At 38.5% G+C, this 19,558-nt stretch overlaps 1 protein-coding gene across 19 annotated transcripts in view; it reads left to right on the top strand.

The window, feature by feature from the left end:
* ptprk (protein tyrosine phosphatase receptor type K) overlaps positions 1-19,558 on the top strand; it is a 169,177-nt gene that overhangs the window by 36,628 nt on the left and 112,991 nt on the right. For all 19 annotated transcript variants that reach the window (XM_057822731.1, XM_057822733.1, XM_057822732.1 and 16 more), the window contains one exon: positions 18,303-18,425. In XM_057822731.1, coding sequence (XP_057678714.1) covers positions 18,303-18,425 — 123 coding nt within the window. The remainder of the gene's footprint in view (positions 1-18,302; positions 18,426-19,558) is intronic.

Raw genomic sequence — 19,558 nt, 5'->3', positions numbered from 1 at the left:
TTACTTAACTTTCAATCAGTACCAGGCTTGTATTTGAAGGAGGCCAGTATACAGCAGTTCTGTTTGGTGAACAAAGAAAACATGCATCAGATATAACATGTCAGCAAGGCCAAAATACAGACTATATCACTTTATTTTCCCTCATACAAAATAAAAAAACTAGTGCTTTTTGTGCACGGAGGGATTTAAACTTCCAACCAGCCACTCATTTGCACGGAGGGATTAAAACCTGCAGCTTTCCACCCTTTTTTGGAAACATTAAGCTTTAAACGAGCCCATTTATCTGCTTATTAGGGCTCAATGATGGCAGACTGAGATAAAATAAATAAGTGAAAAGACATATGTGACAATAATGTCTGGGTGTGCACATTTTTGTGAGCCTGAGGCAGTGCAATGTAACCTGAGTTAGAAACCGGTTGAGCTCATTCTAAGAGCTTTTGCATCGTTTCACAATAGGTCCACACACAAAGCCACTCCCCTGTAGCCGCCACAGGCCTACCACTTAGCGCCACATCATAGATTCATACCGGATTTTGTCGCAGAACTGTAACAAAGTAAATTGATATATTTTGCCAATGAAGATTCTCTCTTGAAAAAGCACTGCCAAAACGCCTTTAATTTCCCCCCATATTATAATCCCACCAGGGCACGCGTACCAAATGACGAGCAATGATCTTGCTACATTTTTTTTTCAATACTAGACACAAATGCAAGTATACAATCACTCTTGCTCAGTATTTTACTGTTGTAAAATATAATAGCGGCTGTCTTCGGACCACTTACCGCTGTCGTAAAGAGATGACAACTCCCAATACTCATTTACCACAAATGCACACACTTTTGGAGGGATGGCGTTGATTAGGGCTTTGTACTTCAGTACTGACATATTCTTGCATTATGTGCAATATGTGTTCTCAGCTGTCATTCAAATATGTCTAACAATGTGTCAGTGATAGAGCCCGTTGAAAGAATCAGATATGGTAGCGTTCACATTCTTGTTTCCAAGCAGGGACCTGTTTGCCGCAACTTGCTACAAGCTATACCAGTCGAGACAATGATTTTTAAGTTTGATCATAATAGAAAACTTTACTTGTGTTTGGGACATGACTCAGTAATTTCTGGCTGTATGTCTAAGATGATGTACTTCCAAATACAGTCCGAACTTGACAGTTGAATTTGCTATACTATATTGCAAGATACCACATCTAATTCATTGTTAAACGACCCTTTTAGTGTGTTTTTTTGTATTCCAAAGAAAGGGGTGGTCTCAACAAAGGGTTTCAAACTAATGCTTGATGCATTGAAAGCATTGAAATTGGATTCGGCTGTTTCTAAACTGTGATTATAGCTATTATTTCACTGAAAATTGTGTGATGCTGATGCATTAATTAGTTTTAACTCCTAGTTTTTATAGTTTTTGTTATATATCGAAATTCTATTGTCTAATACCTACAGTGGGTGTAATGTTTTGTTAAATCTGACTCGATTTTGAGTCTTTGAAAGTCATTTATACTGTATACAGGGATCACTCATTTTTCGCGGTTGATGGGGACCAGAACCCGCCACGATAAGTGAAAAACCGTAAAGTAGCGCCTCCCCGCAAAAAAAAAGAAAATGTTTGTCTTAAATGTGTTTATTCAGATTTAGCATTGAAAAGAGATACATACAGTATAAGACATGTTTCTTCACCCCCCCCCCCCCCCCCCAAAGTATAATTAAAAAAAACTTTTATGTGTGTATATATTAGGGGTGTAAAGGTACACAAAAATCTCGGTTCGGTACGTACCTCGGTTTTGAGGTTACGGTTCGGTTCATTTTCGGTACAGTAAGAAAGCAAAATGCAAAATATAAATGTGCTAGTTGTTTATTACACACTTTTGTGCTTTCAACAATAGGAACAGTAGCCTATACAAAGCTAGAATTCTGCTCAAAAAGTAGCGGGTATTTAAAGATAATAATCCAACAACAATTTGCCTTTCAGACCACGCGTATTGGTCAGCTTTCTTTCTGAAAGAAAGAAGAAAAAAGAAGTCCTGTGCTAAAGAGAAAAGCAATCCTAATGACAAAGATTTTAACATGTATTTTACAAATGATATGCCTCAATGATTTTTTTTTCTTATGAACGGTTTTCAAAATCTTTATTGGTGGATTTTCTCAAGTTAAAGCGCCACACAGAAATTAATCAATTTAATTGTGTAAGCAGGATCTGTGTATTATTATTTAATTACAGGTGTTTTAGCTCATTTCAATTTATTTCATTTAAATGGGCTATTATTTATTTTATTATGTGTTTGTATTTTACAAATGTGATGTAGTATTCATTTATATTGTATATTTTATGTTGTATAACTTTAGTTCCTATGTGAATATTAGTTCCTACTTCTTTTGTTGTGGTAGGAGGGTTTTGTATTGAACACGGGGCCGAGTTGGTTATTATTATAGCAGTGAAGACAACTTTAAATCAACAAAGACAAGTCAACTGTGCCCCGATCTACCACTCAAGAGATCTGATGGACTCAAAAAGTGGGTTACGATTGCATATTAGTTTGAAAATCGACCGGCTCCACCGTATTTTTACACGAGTGACTTCCGGTCGGCCTGGTCTGCTAGCTAGTAGTATTGATGCAGGAGAGCCGCGTCTCGCGTCAAATAATAAACTCTGCCGTTTTTTTCGTGTGCATTGCGTTGTGCCGCTTCAGGGACGCATCTAACACGAGGCCGCACTGCGATTGGTGTGCATTGGCTGATTGACTAACGGCCACGTTTCACTGCGTTCTCGCGGCGGCCCCGTTGTCGCTGTTGACGTTTCTTACTGTCCTACCGTGTTGGTCCTCATTATAGTAGAGAAGACGGAGTAAATATAATCAACACAAAGAAACTGTAACCCGATCGACTCACAGCCTCGAAAAGTAAGGGTTACATTACGTCAGAAACTCGTTCGTACGACTGCGTTCCGAACCGAGCACCTAGTACCGAAACGGTTCAATACGAATACATGTACCATTACACCCTTAGTATATATACATATTTTTTATAAATGGGTTTTAAGCACTTCAAATGTAATAATTATGAGTTTTAAGTAAGGTAGTTTTTAGTAAGTTTTCAAACGTTACTCTCCCACTGAATTATTTTTAAACAAGAATAAAGTAGAACAATGCTTGTCTTTATTAAGTTCTTCATTGAGTGAGTCCACTCAAATCAGCTTAAGCTGCTCACTTACATACAATGAGTTGCCACAGCAACTGTTTAATAAGATAAACGATGATTGACGCATGCGGCGCTTTGAAGTTTCGGCCTCCAAGCATCTCCGGCAAGATCGAACCTTAAAGCCTGCCAATCATTGTAAACTTTAATAATCAACTCCAGTGCAGTGCCTGACCAAGAAAAGCAGCAGGAGGAAGAGAGACTACGTGATCAGATCGGGACAGATCATCTGTATTTATTTGTTTATTTTTTTAATTGAAAAAAAAATCTGTGATGGACTGAGGGCGCGAAGTTTGAAGTGCTAAGTAACGAGTGATGGCTCTGCCAGTTTAAGAAACAAGGTCTGGTCACATGGGAAATGCAATTGTATTTTTATTTGTGGGCTGTCTTTAAATTCTACCACTGCTAAGCCTGACATCCGAACAGAAATTATTGTATGTCTAACACACCAGACCCCTGGTGAGATAGTTCTTGTCTGGCCTGTTTATATCTTTGCTCTTCCCCCTGTGTATTTGTTTTCTTTGTTTTTGAGCATCTGAGGTTTCCACCACAGTGTTGCATGCTCTTTGTCTGTGCTTGGAGTGAGAACTACAGTTCCACCAGGACTGTAAATGCTATCGTTAGCTATCTTTTGTTGTGAGACAGAACTGTGTCACAAACACAGATAAAAGAGCTCATCCTACACTGTAACTTTCATGTTTTGGTTATATATAATTAAATTCTTATCAGTCTCACAGGTCCAACAAGTGTATTACCAATTGCTATTTTTGTTACAGTTTACTCTTTTAAGTCTTAAGATTTTATTGATTTAAATTTTATGTTTACTGTCCCTCCCATCATCACTGCCGGCTCTCCAGTGTTAGTGCTGTTGCAGGTCATTCTCTGTGTGTTTGTGTTGAGAACTGCTTTTGGTTAGACATGCTGAACAACAGAAATGCTTCTGCTGCAAAACCACAGGATATACTAAATCCTAACCGCTGTTCGGCCAGTAAATTGGTCAGCTTTTGGACCAACTTGTCTCTCAGTTGGAGATGTCTGCTGGTCAAGTCAGTGTGTACCCAGACTGACTAAGTGAGCTTTTTCAGATACAACTGATATTTTTCTCCTGATAGCAAGATTCTTTCTGCCCTCACGTTTCTCATAACTTACCTTTGCTTACCCCCCACATCCCATCATTTTCACCTTCCTACTTCCAGTTATCCCGACTTACACTGTATTTCAATTTGAGTGTGTTCCTGTCTGTGTGGGCTGGCATTTAATGTGTGTTTGTTCTGCGCTTATCTCATCCACTCCAGACCTGCTTTTCAGTCCAAAACCTCAGCTCTGGCCCAATTGGCTTAAGAGACTGACTGCACCCTCTCTGCTCAGTGATTGGCCCATTCAAACCTTGTGCAATGGATAAAGCATTATAGTGTCGTATTTCCCTGGTAATCCACCGGTGAGCATGCAGTACGGCTTGGTGTCCCAGTGAAGAGAAGATGGATCAAGTGCATTTTGTATCCCCTTTTTCATAGGTCTAGGAAATCTTTAATTCTGTGTGTATGTGTTTTGGTGTGAAGTAAAGTATACGTAAGTAAATAATGCAAACTGACGGGGGTTGGGGGGTGGTATGATTACCTCCAAAAGACAAAAAATTGTTAGTTTGATTTCAACGTCCCCTCCCCATTTCTTGAATAGTGACATCTTTAGAAACCGCGACACTGGAAAAAAAGTCCGGAAAAGGCTGACATACACAAGCAATATAATGATTGCGGCTCTTGCCACTCAGTGTCTCAAGCCCAGTCACAAAGTGAAACCCACCCAGTTAAAAACAAATCAGCCCAGATCACAAAATTAGTTCAAGATAAGCACTACCCGTTCAAGATAACATGTTTTCCTTTTACATCTTTGTTCTATATTTGTGTAATATATTCCTTAAAATAGTGTGGGGCACATTATAGTGAAATCATTGGCGAGAAGCTTCATGGGATATGTGGTCTTATTATTATGTAATCTTAACTATTGTCTAATTTTCGTTTCAATAAACGCAATGATTAATAATTAAAGCAACACTACAACTTTTCAGTTTTGGTCGATTCTAGTGACGCCGGTGGACAAAAGCGGTAGTGTTTTGCCTTAAGGAAGACTGCATTTCCCATGAGGATCAGCGCAGACCCGCAGAGTTGTAAAATCATCAATCACTCAAAAATCATTCTCCCGGTCACCTCCAGATGGATTAAACATCATTTCTGTTTTCAGCAGCTGTGTGAAGGAGGAATTGTAATGAGGTAATGAATCCAGTTGTGGCTAAACAATAGCATATGACGGTTAGCAACCTGTGGCTTAGTGTGGCTAACCCCCACCCCCCACCCCACTCAAACTCGTCAGCACTGACGAGTTTGGTTGAAGGGGAAGATGCATAACGCCAGCGAGTGAAAGGCGGGCCAATGTTTATTCTGTATATCCTGGTAGCCTCCCTTTGTTTTCTCCTCAGACAAAACCTTTTGGTCTCTTGTTGCTTTGCCATCTTTGCAGAATTTGCGCGAAAGCATACGCATCGACTTTCGTCTTTATAATGAATGAGGAAGGGGGGAAGTTACGTATGCCGTAAAGCAGCCAGCATATTTGTAGTTTTTTTTTTTTTTTTTTTTGTGGCATGGTTCCTGCTACACTCCTCAAAGGTAATTAGTGCCGGTGAATGCAATACAGAGCACCTCAAGATATAAAAGAGGTGTCATTCAACTTGTTGACAGTTGACATATCATTATAAATGTTATGAAAATATTTTATAAGGGTTGAAAAGTAACCTAGTGTTGTTTTAAGCACATATTTATTCATCATAAAACATGAAAAATATGTGCTTGTCCATTAAAATCACTGTCAAAGGACAAATTTGACATTGTTTTACAGATTATGAACTCCATTCTGGGAAAAGTATTTTTATTGAGATTGATGTCAAAAGCAAATCCGCTTGTCACAAACACACCAGAATCCGCGAGGAATTGAAATTTGAGTGCATCAAATGTATTTTGATGGTACCATATTTTCCACACTATTAGGCGCATCAGAGTATAAGGTGCACCTTTAATGAATGGCCTATTTTAAAAATGTTTATATGTAGGGCGCAACACATTATAAGGTGCAGTAGTAGTAGTTGTTGCGGTAACCTTATGCATCCAGTAGATGAAGCTGCGTTAAAGGGAATGTCATGCCATGATTAACTAACATTGATCCATATATGAGGCGCACTTTCGGCTTTTGAGAAAATTGAAGGCGGAATATAGTGCGGAAAATACAGCATATCATTTTTAAAAATAAATATTTTGTACCAAAATCCCAGTTAAGTAGTCCCAACAGTTTCTAATTTAATCAAAGATGCTGCTTGAACTATAGGTGTAGACATACAAATTAAACTGGTAAAACTAATCAAAACAGTTCCTTCCGGGACGGCCAAATTTTGTGAAAAGTTTTATCGACCCATCCAATGCATTTGTCTCCCACTCCAAGTCTTTCAAAATAGTCCAATTGAGTGGCAACCCGCTCAATCTGGCAACACGTCAAGGATTGAGCAATTTCATTTTGTCTATTCCTGTGGTCCAAGATCCCTCCCTAGTGTGTGACTAATCACAATGATCATTTACTGATAAATTACAGTCACTATTATAATGCATGTCATAGACATAAGTCATGAGAAATGATTTGTTTCCTGCTTTGTTCCCATTTGAAAAAACTAACTTTGGTCCTGAATCAGAGTTCGCCTTTTCAGGTCAAGTGTGTGGTAAAGGGGTGGAGGGAAGTAGACTCGTCTGACTTGTCATTTGGGGATTTCGGTACTAAATTACCAGCTGTGCTCTCAGTTCTGAGAGCGGAGCGGAGTGCTGCCAAAGGGCTTAATTATTAGCCCCCTCCCTGCTCTGTTCAGAATTACTCACATTGACATAGCTTCTGATCATGAAGTTTCATAGGCTCGTCTTTTAAGTGATGCCGTCATCTGCTCTCGCTTTGCTGCGGTGGCAAATGTTTACCTTGTCATGCTTGATGGAACACTCCATCATGTCAGATTTCACAATGCCCTCCTGTATTATATAGTGAGGTGTTGAGTATGCACTTCTAGACCCCACATGGATACCACACTGATTGTGGGCAACTGAGCTAAGTGTCTGGTGAGGAGAATGGTTCGATTTTCCTGAGAGGAGAGTGAAATCAGACTCCGTCTAGACTTTTGGGTGAAGTCACTCGCGGTTAGCAAGGCACAGAGGGGGAGGGGTGGCAAAGATAAAGTCTTGCAATTTTTACTGCTTCACGCCAAGCATTGAGAGAGGTGTAACATTCCCAGCTTGGGAGAGCGAAGAATTTGGGCCTTTTGTGATTGACAATAACCTATCCAATCATCACCACCCAAGTGGGTTACTCACCTTATCTACCCTCTACAGTGAGATATTGAAGTTGCTTAAATGTCAATATAAAAAATGGAAGAACAGGTGTAGAGAGTGGTGATTATCTCAAAAGGAGATACTAGAAGGTGTCCACCTCTTTTGTGTGTAATTTTAATATAAATTTGTAATTCTTCCACTAGGATTTGCCATTTATAAATGTGAAGACTGTGAAATAATCCCAACAGTGGTTGACTGTAGACGAAATACACAAGGGAAAAGAGGGTTTGAGAATATGAAATAATATGAGACACTTGGTCAAGAGGCACTTTGTGGTCTTTCACACAGAGTGTAGTAGCACCGTGCTTATAAAAATAATCAAATCTGTGTTCTGCAGGCTATTACAGGTAGTCCCCGGGTTAGGGCGTAGTCAATTGACATGATTTCGACTTTACAACGTCAGAGTCTCATCGGTCATTTTGTCTCAAGTTGTTTTACTTTGTTTTTGTTTAGGGCTGCAACGATCAATTATTTTAGTGGTCGATTAATCTACCAACTAGTTAGTTCGAATAATCGAGTGATGAGATTAGGAACATTTTAAGTTACAAGTTTTAGGAGATTTAAAACAAAGGCTTGCTGAGATTGCACTTTCAAAAGACCATTCAAAGACCAACGGTTTAAAAAAGATAAATGAGGGTCTAAGTACAACAAAAGAACAATTGGCGATCTGGCATTGTAAAAGTCTGCTAGATTAAATGCTATAAAATGCAACGTTGTTTTTTTTTTAAGACAATACCCTTAACAAATCGTTCTAACACATATTCACACAAAAGAGGCTAAATATACCCATAAACAAAATTACAAATGTACGTATAAAAAACCTTAGCTCAAACAAAATCTTACCTTATATTGGTCTTAACAGGAAGCAGCTGAAATCTGCCTTGTTAAATGAGTTATATCATATTAACTGTTGCCGCTAGAGGGCAGTGCATGCACCCTAATCATTAAAACTAGATGCAAACACTTTCAAAACTATTCCAACACTACTCTAACTAAACGAATACTAGAAGCAGAAAAATTTGATTTGAAGCTTTTTCTAATTGAATTACTTGAGTTAATTGATTAATCGTTGCAGCATTAATTTTATCAGTATGAAGTATAATAGATGTTTTTGGATAGTTGTTTTGAGATTTAGGGGGCATTTAGGGGTACTTAAAGGGTTTATTCCGATTTATGCGGAAATTCTGTTTATGTCGCCAGCATAGGAACAGAACTCGTTCTTACCCGGGGACTACCTGTATTTGAATTATTACACACTTTGTTTTTCAATACAGAACTTGAATCTTGTGAACTGTTTAATGTTGCTAACAAAGAGGCTATTGTGACATCCAGCAATGGCTCCTCTAAGCTTTTTGGTCATTATTTTGATGACAGCTCATTAGTAAGTTGTTTTGTTCGCAGATAAAGCATTTGCCCTACATTCAATTCTTTAGAGGCTCATTGAACATTTTTGAATGTGTTTTTTTTTTTTATAAGTCGGGCATTTCAAACTCTGAATGAGGGCTAGTTTTGTCTTGTATGCTGAAATGGCAACATGCAGTGAACAAGGTCATGGCTGTCCTAAATAAACATCCCTCAATTTGTGGAAGCTTTTCATCGATGTATTGAAAATGGTGATAGAATGGTGGTCCAAATTGCATGAATTCATGTTGGTCCAAGAGAAGAGCAAGGCGAGGGAAAAGAGGATAGTCGAGGGCGGAAGGACAAAAATGAAAAACACACATTTCGTCTTTTACTTTCAATGGTAATTCCTGACTCAGCAGAAGACACACATGTACGCTTGTAAGCACACACACCTCCAATTCAATTACAGCATTGTGAGATGAAGGAGAAATTCTTCAGCCTCCAGCATTTCCAATTAAAGTACAGCTCTGAGTGTGTTCATGTGTGTTTCAGTGCCAATAATGTGTATTTGGCTGTGCCGACTTCGTGTGCCTACATGTACGGTTAACAGGCAATGTGTTTGTATGGGTGCTGACTTTGATGGCACTGTGCTGCAAGGGCCACTGAAGCGTGACAGGGGAGAGAAAAGGTATACGTGTTAGTGGGATTGTGTTTGGGCCCCTTTGGTGTCACCTTGTATCATTTCAGGTTAATTTTACCTATTCTCAGATCGTAGTGGAAAACCGAAAAGCAAAAATGACACAGAGCAAATGATAGAATTTTTATTAGTGTCCATCAAATATTGTTAGACTTCTTGGTAATGATGAAATGAAAAAAAATCAACCGCTTTCAGAAAAACAAAAACCACTTGGAAGATGGATAAATTTCTTCTAATATTATGCAGGTAAAAATAAAATATAGCCCTAAAACAGTATGCCTTCCTGAAGAAGTCTATATAAAATACTCAAAACTGGTTTTGTACATACCAAGCTATTCCAAATCAGTGAACTATTTAACTCTTACTGTAATCTGATTACTTTCTTTTAGTAACAAGCAATGTAACGTGTTCGTTTTTCCAAACCAGTGATCTGATTAGTTTCCTTAGTGTCTGTTCATTACTATTTTGTTATTGCCTCATAATGTTTGTAGAATGAAGACTGTTATAATCATGTATAAAGAGCATTTTGAATAGAAAATGTTAAAAAGGTTCCCACTACGCGGTCGTTTCCATGGTAACCGCTCATAGATACTTCCCGTTTTGGTCTTGAGTTTAATTAGCTGGTGGAGTTGATTTCAACAAATTCCATGCAGACTGACTATTATAATTGTTCATGCAAAAGATAGCCTACCTTATAATTGCATAACCTGTCTAGAATGCGGTCTTCACCTTCATGCTACGTCAACAATACGGGTACGTTCACACCGCGGGGCATGTTGCCCAATTGGGTGTTGCAATTATTTCCATATTTAATGCGACTTGCAGTTTGAAGGAAACACATTCGTGACATCGCACGTATGTACCCTGCACGTCATGTGTCACAATGTTTCTGCAAGTAAATATGGTCCCTTCGAGAGGTCTGCTTTGAGATTTTATCCAAACAGCCAACATTTTTTAACCTGATAGCTCCACATGTGGTATCAAGAAGCAAAATGTACTTTTTGTGCCTTTGTCTGCCATTGCTGGATCGTGTCTGTTGTTTGTTTTGTCGGACAGTGACTTATTTAACGTGTTGATGACGTATAGATCGGATGAGTTTGAATGAGCGTTCATAGTGCAGAAGTTTGGGATACATAACCATAACCCGATTTACAAAAGAGGCCCAGGTCGAATTTGAAAAGATTAGAATCGGACTGTTCATGCTGCATGAAAATATCAGATACCAGATGGCATATTGGCAAATAAATCTGAATTTTATGAAGCCTATTTGAATTGAACGTAGCCTCAGAGTTTATCTTAAGTTTGGCATTAGTGGTCATTGTCTTTTACGCTGTTGGTGGTTGAAGCCTCACATTCTCAGCCGAACCCAGCAACTTTTAAGCAATTATCCGTTTCGGTGTCTGCATAGACTCGGTATTACCTATGGAAAATATGTGTTATAAACTCCCCTCTCCAGCAGTTATAAAACATACTAGATTTCTTAAGTAAATACGTTTTAAAAGAAGAAGTGCAGTTGATAGATATTGTTTTCACTAAGTGTAACTGTGGTGGGGAGGGAATGGATTCCAAAAGCGCAAGTTGTCAAAAAGCCCTTATAAATGATTTTCTGTATTACAGGTTTCTTTTTTAGATGCACTCTTGAAGTTTCTCTAAATTCCAGCAGGATTAACTATAAATCATAGAACGTTAGGAGTGTGCTGTGATGCAGTTTCAAGTAATATGACATTGAATACTTAAGAGCATCTTACACAATTCTTCCATGTATCACCATCTGCAGCCCTGAAGTATATTAGAGATAAAGACAAAGTTTTCAATATACGCTTGTTTGGATGGCCAAAAGTCCATTGTTCTACTGGCATTCAAGCAGACCTTATTTTTGGGGGGCAGTGGCATAACCTATCTGATGAATTTATTTTCTTACAGCGATTCATCCATATTTGTGGTTGTGCTCCACCAACACTTTTGGAATTTAGTATCACCCCACTTTTGGTATTCCTAATTCAAATCTAATAGCAGACTGACATGATCTCTAGGACAAATTTGACTTGGAAAGGTATCTATTGTCAATTCATGACAGACAAGAGTTGAAATATTTAATCTTATTTGGGGGCAGTGCAACATACTAGACTACAAAAAAAAAAAAAAGTAATCACTAGGCGTGTTAAAAAGATTGATTCTGAGATACTGTACATCGCGATATTACGTCACGGAATTCTCGTATCCTTACATGTGTGTTTTTAGTGGAAATAAACAATTCAGTGGCTGCACTTCTACTCCCATCCAGTAGTTGGCATCTGTCGAAGTAACAACAACATTAGACTAATCCGAGTAGAGATTTGTGTATGTCGCCTCTAGTGGTTGGCCGCCATTACTGAGGTGTTTACACACCTATAGCAGCCCAGCGTCAGTCAATGTAAACTGTAACCTTAGCTGCTCTTGGCTGTGTGCTGCAGGCGGCACACGCAGCAATGGCGTACTTCCGGTCATTTTGCTCTGACTATTCCATTTAAAAGTATCAAATTTGGGCTCATTTGGGATTTTACTGCAAAAACGGACACATGTAGTATTTACAATCCTGCATTTAAGCAGGTTTGGACTTAAAGCAGGTTTGCACAAAACAAAAGAAAATGATGTAATGAAAGCCATGTGCTGTTCAAATATGAAATAAAAGCATTTTTACTTAAGTTCTGGATGAGGTTTCAGGAATAAATCGATATTAATGTACTTTTATGCATAGGCAGAAATTGAGGGGAGGCAGGCGGGGCAGTGCAGTGGCTGAAAAATAACATTGCACGTAATTGACAATCCTATACATATGTATGTATGTACAGTGGACAAGTATTTGATACACTGCCAATGGGTTTCCCATTGTTTTCCCATCAATCAAATTAGTCAAAAGTCAATCAAAAGTATCAAATACTTGTTCTCCCCACTGTATGTATACATATATAATATAAATTTAAAATGAAGACCGAGCTGGTAAAATATTGTCTGTAAAAGTTGTAAAGCAATGAAACAACACAACGGAAATCAAACGGATAATGTGACTTAAAGACGGTCCTTTGGTTTGCTTAGCCCAAACTACACCTGAGGATGCAAGATGAATATTTAGAATTTCTTTGTTACATGCATGTTTTACCCCCCCACCACACCCATTATGTCCATTTTGATTTTTTTTTTCTAAAGTGATATCCAAATATCGCAATAATTGTCTTCAAGTGTAATATCAGAATTTATCGAATCATGACACGAATCGTATTGCCAGATATGAGGCAATACAAACTCCTAGTAAACAGAATAATTTAGAATAATCGTTAATAAAACATATTTCAAAGAGTAGAACAGATGCCAGTGAATGTATTTGCGTTTTGCATTGTTAGCATCAGATCGCGTATTTTTTTTTTTTCCGAACAAGTCTAAAGCTAACCACAACCTCTCATATTTAGATACACTACTGTATATTATCATGCATTTTGACTGGCTGGTAACCGGTTGAGTATGTACCCACCCTCCTGCCCAACGTCTTTTGGGATATGCTCCAGGAGATAAGTGGTACAGAGAACAGTTGGATGGATATTATCATTTATGTTCACGTGTAAGTAATCATCCATCCATCCATTTTCTATATTGCTTCTCTCTAATGGTACTATATATATCAGGTCACCAATAAATCACAGTAGACATAGACAATTTTTCACACTTGCAATTACACTTGTCAGTTAAGCTACCAAGCATGTTTATGGAATATGGGAGGAAGCCAAAGTACTCAGAGAAAATTCCCACTTTTTCATTCAGTCTCTATGGTAAATTTGTTAAGCAGTAAATCAACTTTTGCCTGCATCTGCGCTAGCATTTTCTTATTCCAACGTATTTAGCAAATCAACCAACAAAAACCAATTACCTCCTCTAAACCTTACAGTTCTGCTGGCGCTTATGATGATCCAGTCTAATTATGAGGTATTAACATGGTTAACACACTTTGTTGGAGTTTTCCCAGGGGGTAACGTCTATAGAGGAATATTTCTTGAACTGCAAAGCCACTCTCTTTGACCGTTTAGCCTTTAGGAGGTGGGGGTCATTTACAAATAAGTGCAAAATCATTTGAGTGACAGGGACAAATGTCTCTGCAGCCGTTCAACACGGCATCCAACCTTTGTCACTGTGCATATGCGTATGTGTGTAAATTGCCCCCTCTGCCCTTGAGCCTTTATCAAATTTCTGTAATTATTTTATTATGCAAATGAGTGCCCATTATTTCATTAGCTAGGCAGCCAATCACAGAAGCTGATTAGAAAGTGATTAGCATGCAGTCGTTTTCTCTCGCTCAGTGTCCTTGTGAATGGAGTAATGGGCAAGGCGTATAATGACCCATCTGGATACAAGCTCGTTTTTATAATTTGAAATTTGTTAATAACTGTTCTGAGTGCGTATATGCTTTACAATATAATTTGGATTTACAGAAAATGCATTTTATAGATTTTGTTTTTGCCTCCCCAGGAATTTTAGTGTTGCCACTCACTTCCAAAGTCGAATTTACTGAATGTCTGTTTGGTCGCTACCAGCATCAAGTGGCAGACAAGGTTAATGTGGACATGGCAAATGTAATGGACTCCTTCTTGTAAAGTTGAAGATGGTGGGAATTTACCTCATCAAATCCCCACCATCTGGTATTTTACTTTACCTCTTGTGTTCCAATTTCAAGTGCTTAGGAGGAGCACACCCTTGATATACACACCTTTTCATGTAGTTATACAAGTAACTCTATAACATAAGCTTTGCCATGAAGTACAGTTGTAATGCAGTGGTGTCGAGCTATACCATACTTAGATGTTTTGTGTGATTCATTTAGCTACATGAGATTTTCATTACAGTACACTTCTCCAAAACGAGCAATAAAGTACTGAAATTATAGTGTCATTGGAAAGTTTTTACAGAACTTTTTCTGCATTTTATGTTAGTCTTATTCCAAAGTGGTTTTTATTAATATTTTCCCTCATTATTGTACACAAAATGCCCACTAACGTAAGGTATAAACAAAAATAAATAAAATTAAGATATTCAATTCAAAATTTCCTCATTAATTGTTTCCATAAACACTTCTTTTATCGATTCAGAGTTTGAAGTATGTGTTTGAAGTGTTCTAAAATTGCCTAATGTAAAAGATACTATACCAGTACTGTAATTTTGGGACTATAAGGCGCACCTGACTATAAGCCGCCACCCACCAAATTGACACAAAACTGGCATTTGTTCACAGATAAAACCACACCGGACTATAAACTGACCCTACCAAATTTGACAAAAGAAACTATTTGTTCATGTATAAGCCGCCCTGGATGATTAGCCACACTGTTGTCGCAGTACCATAATATTTTCAACTTGATATCTATACTCAAAAAAATGCTCAATACAATCTTCGATACGACATAAATAAAATAAAAAAAAATTGTAGGAACTCTTTCAGTGCCATTGGACGATGATAGACATCCAGTCTTGTGGCTCATGAATAATTAAAACTCTTTTAAAAAGAGTTTATGACTAGTAGACGTCCAATCCATTTGAAGTGGGAGTGTTGCAAGCGAATGAATGTTCATTCGCTGCCAGCCTCCCAGCGAGCACAGTCAATGGCAGCCAATGAGTTACAAGGAAAATACAAAATATTCTCCGTTACTATTAAGCGTCATGCAGAATCAAATTTACCCCATGGCAACAAAATTCTATAACTTGTGGTAGCCCAAAAAACAATAGATAACTGAGTAATCAAATATCATATCCCAATACAACATTTCAGTATCAATAATATAGGTGTGCGAAATTTCCGATTCTTATTTGTGATTCTGCCGTGGAAGATTCGAGAAAGGTTCACAAACATCCCAATTCCCATTATTGAAATATGACATGTAAAGCGGAACTAAAACACAGTCAGCGCGGTCTTCGGGACGCAATGAGTAACGGACCGACAGTAGACATTATGCTCAACTCACGGCTCTGGCTGAACTCATGCCGGTAAATAAAAAAAATTATAATACCTGACTGCGGCCGACAGCTGCTACAAACTACGCCCATATAATGCTACGGTAGATATCACATGTATACAAAACTTGATATGACAGACTCACCAGCGTTAGTAAACAGCCACCATCTTAGAGCAGTAGACTTCTCTGGAAGGCTGTTGTAGCGAACCTTCCGAGCGAACCAAATTAACTTTTTATCTAAAATACTCCGAAATCGGCAAAATCTTGACTTGAATCTATCTTTAAATGATGAAATAGTTTTAAAACCTTCACATATCGAAAGTAGAAAGAAGGGAAATTATGGAATACCGGGAGCAATTTTAACAACTTTTTAACTGTTGATTCACAACATTAAATTAATCGAATGTAGTTTAAAGCAGCTGATACAGAATGGGGACTTGATTAATCGAATCGTTAGGTGCCCCATGATTCCCACTTCTAATTAATACATTTCAATACTTTTAACAACCCCACTAAAGACATACACCTTAACGGCTTGCAAAATCCACATATAAGACGCAATAGACTATAAGCAGCAGGGTTTAAAGCGGACGGAAAAAGTAGCTGCTTATAGTCCGAAAATGATGGTACACCAGAAATGTTCTCAAACGGAATCGTTGATTTCCTTACCATTTTTATAAATATTACCTTATAAAGTAACCATTGGACGTACATGGTCATACTGTATCTATCTAACTTCCAGACTCAAACTTACACAAGATCTGTCTCCTGACAGGCAGTTACAATGGCCTCAAAGTATGACATGCGCGTGTTGTTGTTGAATTTATCCACAGAGCTACCAGACAGCAAAATGCAAACCGACAAACACATAGAAAGGGACAAAAAGTCACACAGTTCTGCACAGACCCACATTCACACGCCTCCATTTCAAAGTCAGCAGAATTAGGTTCCAAGATAAGTGTATGAGTTCAAAGCAGAAAAATGTGTGTTGTCAGTGGTGCACTACATGCCCTTTGCGCCAAGTAGCATCTTAGTGAGGTAACTCTCTGTGACAAAGACTTAACAGAATTGAACGGAACTGGACTGAAATGCACAAAGTCGAGCTGGTTTTCACGAAGAACGCCAAGAGGAATGTGATCCAATGCGTCTCCGAGGCCGTGAGTCACAGCCAGCAATACAGCCAGCAGCCGAAAACAGTCACTTTGTTTGACGTTAACGTGTTTCTCCTGCGGCAGTGGCTGTCTCCTCTTCGTATCCCACTGTAGCTCCCACTCAGATCAGTGGGGGATCTCAAGGCCAGTCGTTTTGCTCCCCGTTATGGCACGCTGCAGCTCGCTCTAGGAAACAGGTAGCTCTAGCGGTAACCGAATACTTACGGGACGTACATTGCCAGAATTGCTGCTTTACATAATCGTGACTTGCTCTTGGATACTTGTATCAGATTTTTATAGTGGTTTTGGATGTCAGAGCGCATGCCTCCTGTTTAGGTCAGAATACATATTTATCCAGTTCGTATTGCTGTCTTTATTTGGTTTGCAGGTAAGCTGTAACTAAAGTTGTCTTGAGGCCAGAGGAAGTAATTTACCAATAAACAAATACCAATTCCTCCAGTACAGTGCATTGTCTGACCTTCAGTCATGATTCAGTTTTATTACTAAAGGGTACTTCTGTGACAAAGCACCCTGACAACATCCTTTAAGAAGAGAAGAAGAAAATTCACATGCAATCCAACTGATCTTTAACCAACGCTATATTTGCAAACTACATTTGCATTCAAAGTCAGTTGGCACCTCCATATTCAAATAACTTGCTTACATTAAAAAATTTTTAATCTTCTGTTGAATAATGTGTCATCATGATCTGGAGCTCGAAAGTTACAGTATTACTCACTTAATTATTCATCTTAAGCTGTCATGTTTGGTCATTAGGTTTGCTGAAATGGATGGCAACGTTTTTAATTATTTTTAATTTTCTCTTATTTTTTTGTCATTTTTTAATTACTTTATATCACTTTCTAACTGATTATCACGATGTACAATGCAGCGCTTATCTGATGGCGACACCATATTGCATTTCGTGTGACCAATAAGTCAAGAGGAGTCATTTAATCTTGAGTCGCTGTAACAATTAGAGACTGGTATCAGATGGTACTTGGCCTTTCTTTGTAAAATGCCCCAGAGCCGTGTTACTAATGCAAACCATGCATGGCTGTGGGGTCAAGATGGCTGGTTGTAATCAGTGTGCCATTCCTATCAGCACATTGCCAGTACAAGCCACGTATCATCGCGAACTGATTGGGTCTGCTGGCCACTGGGGACAGGCAGCGTCTCTCTGTATTAGAGTGACTTCCTTCGGGTGCGCCTGTAGTCGTCACCTTAGACACGCGTGTCCAGAGGTGGTGGTGATGGGCTCAGATGATCTGCTTAAGGCTGCTGCTGATGGTTGAGTCAGGGGTGATTCTGTCTAACCTTGATGGGTGACTGATGACTGCTCTCACTCCTGGTGCTTTCTTAATCACATCAGCAGACCCACTCATAAGAATATTACACAGAGAAAGGTTAAACGTTGTTGTAAATAACAATGTCTACTAATTCGAGATCAAAAATTTTAAACTTGTCACTTTTACACAACAAAGTCTCTTATGGCCATCGTTTCTATTCATTGTTGCAGGAAGCTGTACGTTTGATGACGGGTTCTCCCAGTGTGATTACCAACAAGATCCCTACGATGACTTTGACTGGACACACATCAACACCCAGGAAGTGCCCTACGTATCCCCCTACCTGCCCAAAGGTAAGACTGTACTTCCTCTAATGCAGTGCTTCTCAATTATTTTCTGTTATGCATAGGAAGACGTAAACGTGTACGCGACCCCCCAACTGTCTGCCGCCACTATCAATAGTATCATTTGTCGATAACATTTTTAGAATTACACCACTGCATAACATTTTGTCCTCTTTTATGCTAAAAACAAAAAATTAAAATAGATCAATTTACCAATAAAGTACAGTATAACTTTAATCACGTTGTTTTGTTCGTAAGAGAAAAGACAAAGGCATCAAGTTGCCTGAATAAAAAAAAAAAAAAACTTAAAAAAAAAATACACTCAATGTACATTTTTTTTCCATTTGATATGGAAAAATAAAATCAATGAATCATGATGAATCAAATTGATTAGCAACATTAACTTGTAAGGACAATATGTGAAACAATTTGACCAAAAAAACCAACAACAATTAATAGACAAAAACGCCAGCTTCATTGGACAGAGAGACAGTTTTTATTTTTGTTGCAAGCAATATCAGCTCCTTTGCTATGGTGTGGGGTTATTTTGCACCGAGCAACTTAGTATGCCACCTTATATGATGCTAACTGTGCTCGCTGGTTTACTGATGTAGCACTGACAAAGCGGGACGATTGATGGCAATATTCAGCACGTTTTCGCTGAAAACAAGCGGCTTTTCAATGTGATTGGGGTCTAATTTCTTTAAGTGACGTTTTATTTTATTTGGCTTCCTGCTGTCCGCTGCAAACATTTTCAGACAACGTAAACAGACCGGTCTTTCCTCGACTCCCACTGTATTAAATGTTAAAGCCAAAAGCATTTTTTTCTCGTCTTAGCCAGTGGTCTTTGCTGTGTGCTCTTGTTTGGTTCAGAAATACTACGCACACTCTGAAAATGAGAGCGGCACTGCCACCCCTGAGTGGATGTGCAATTACACTTTATTCTAGTACGGCAAGAAACATTTGTTCCTGGAGGTAGAATGCGCCACACCCATGCATTGCTCTGCACTAGGGCTGAACGATATTGGGAAAAACTTACATTGCGACTTTTTGGGGGTTTGCGATATATTGCAATATTTGTTGCAATATTGAAACTAGAAGAATGTTCACCAAATGACTTGAATAGCTCTGTTCGGGAAGAT

This window comes from Corythoichthys intestinalis, chromosome 19 (genome assembly GCF_030265065.1).
Source record: "Corythoichthys intestinalis isolate RoL2023-P3 chromosome 19, ASM3026506v1, whole genome shotgun sequence".
Taxonomy (NCBI): domain Eukaryota; kingdom Metazoa; phylum Chordata; class Actinopteri; order Syngnathiformes; family Syngnathidae; genus Corythoichthys; species Corythoichthys intestinalis.
This window is presented reverse-complemented; position numbering and strand designations above follow the sequence as displayed.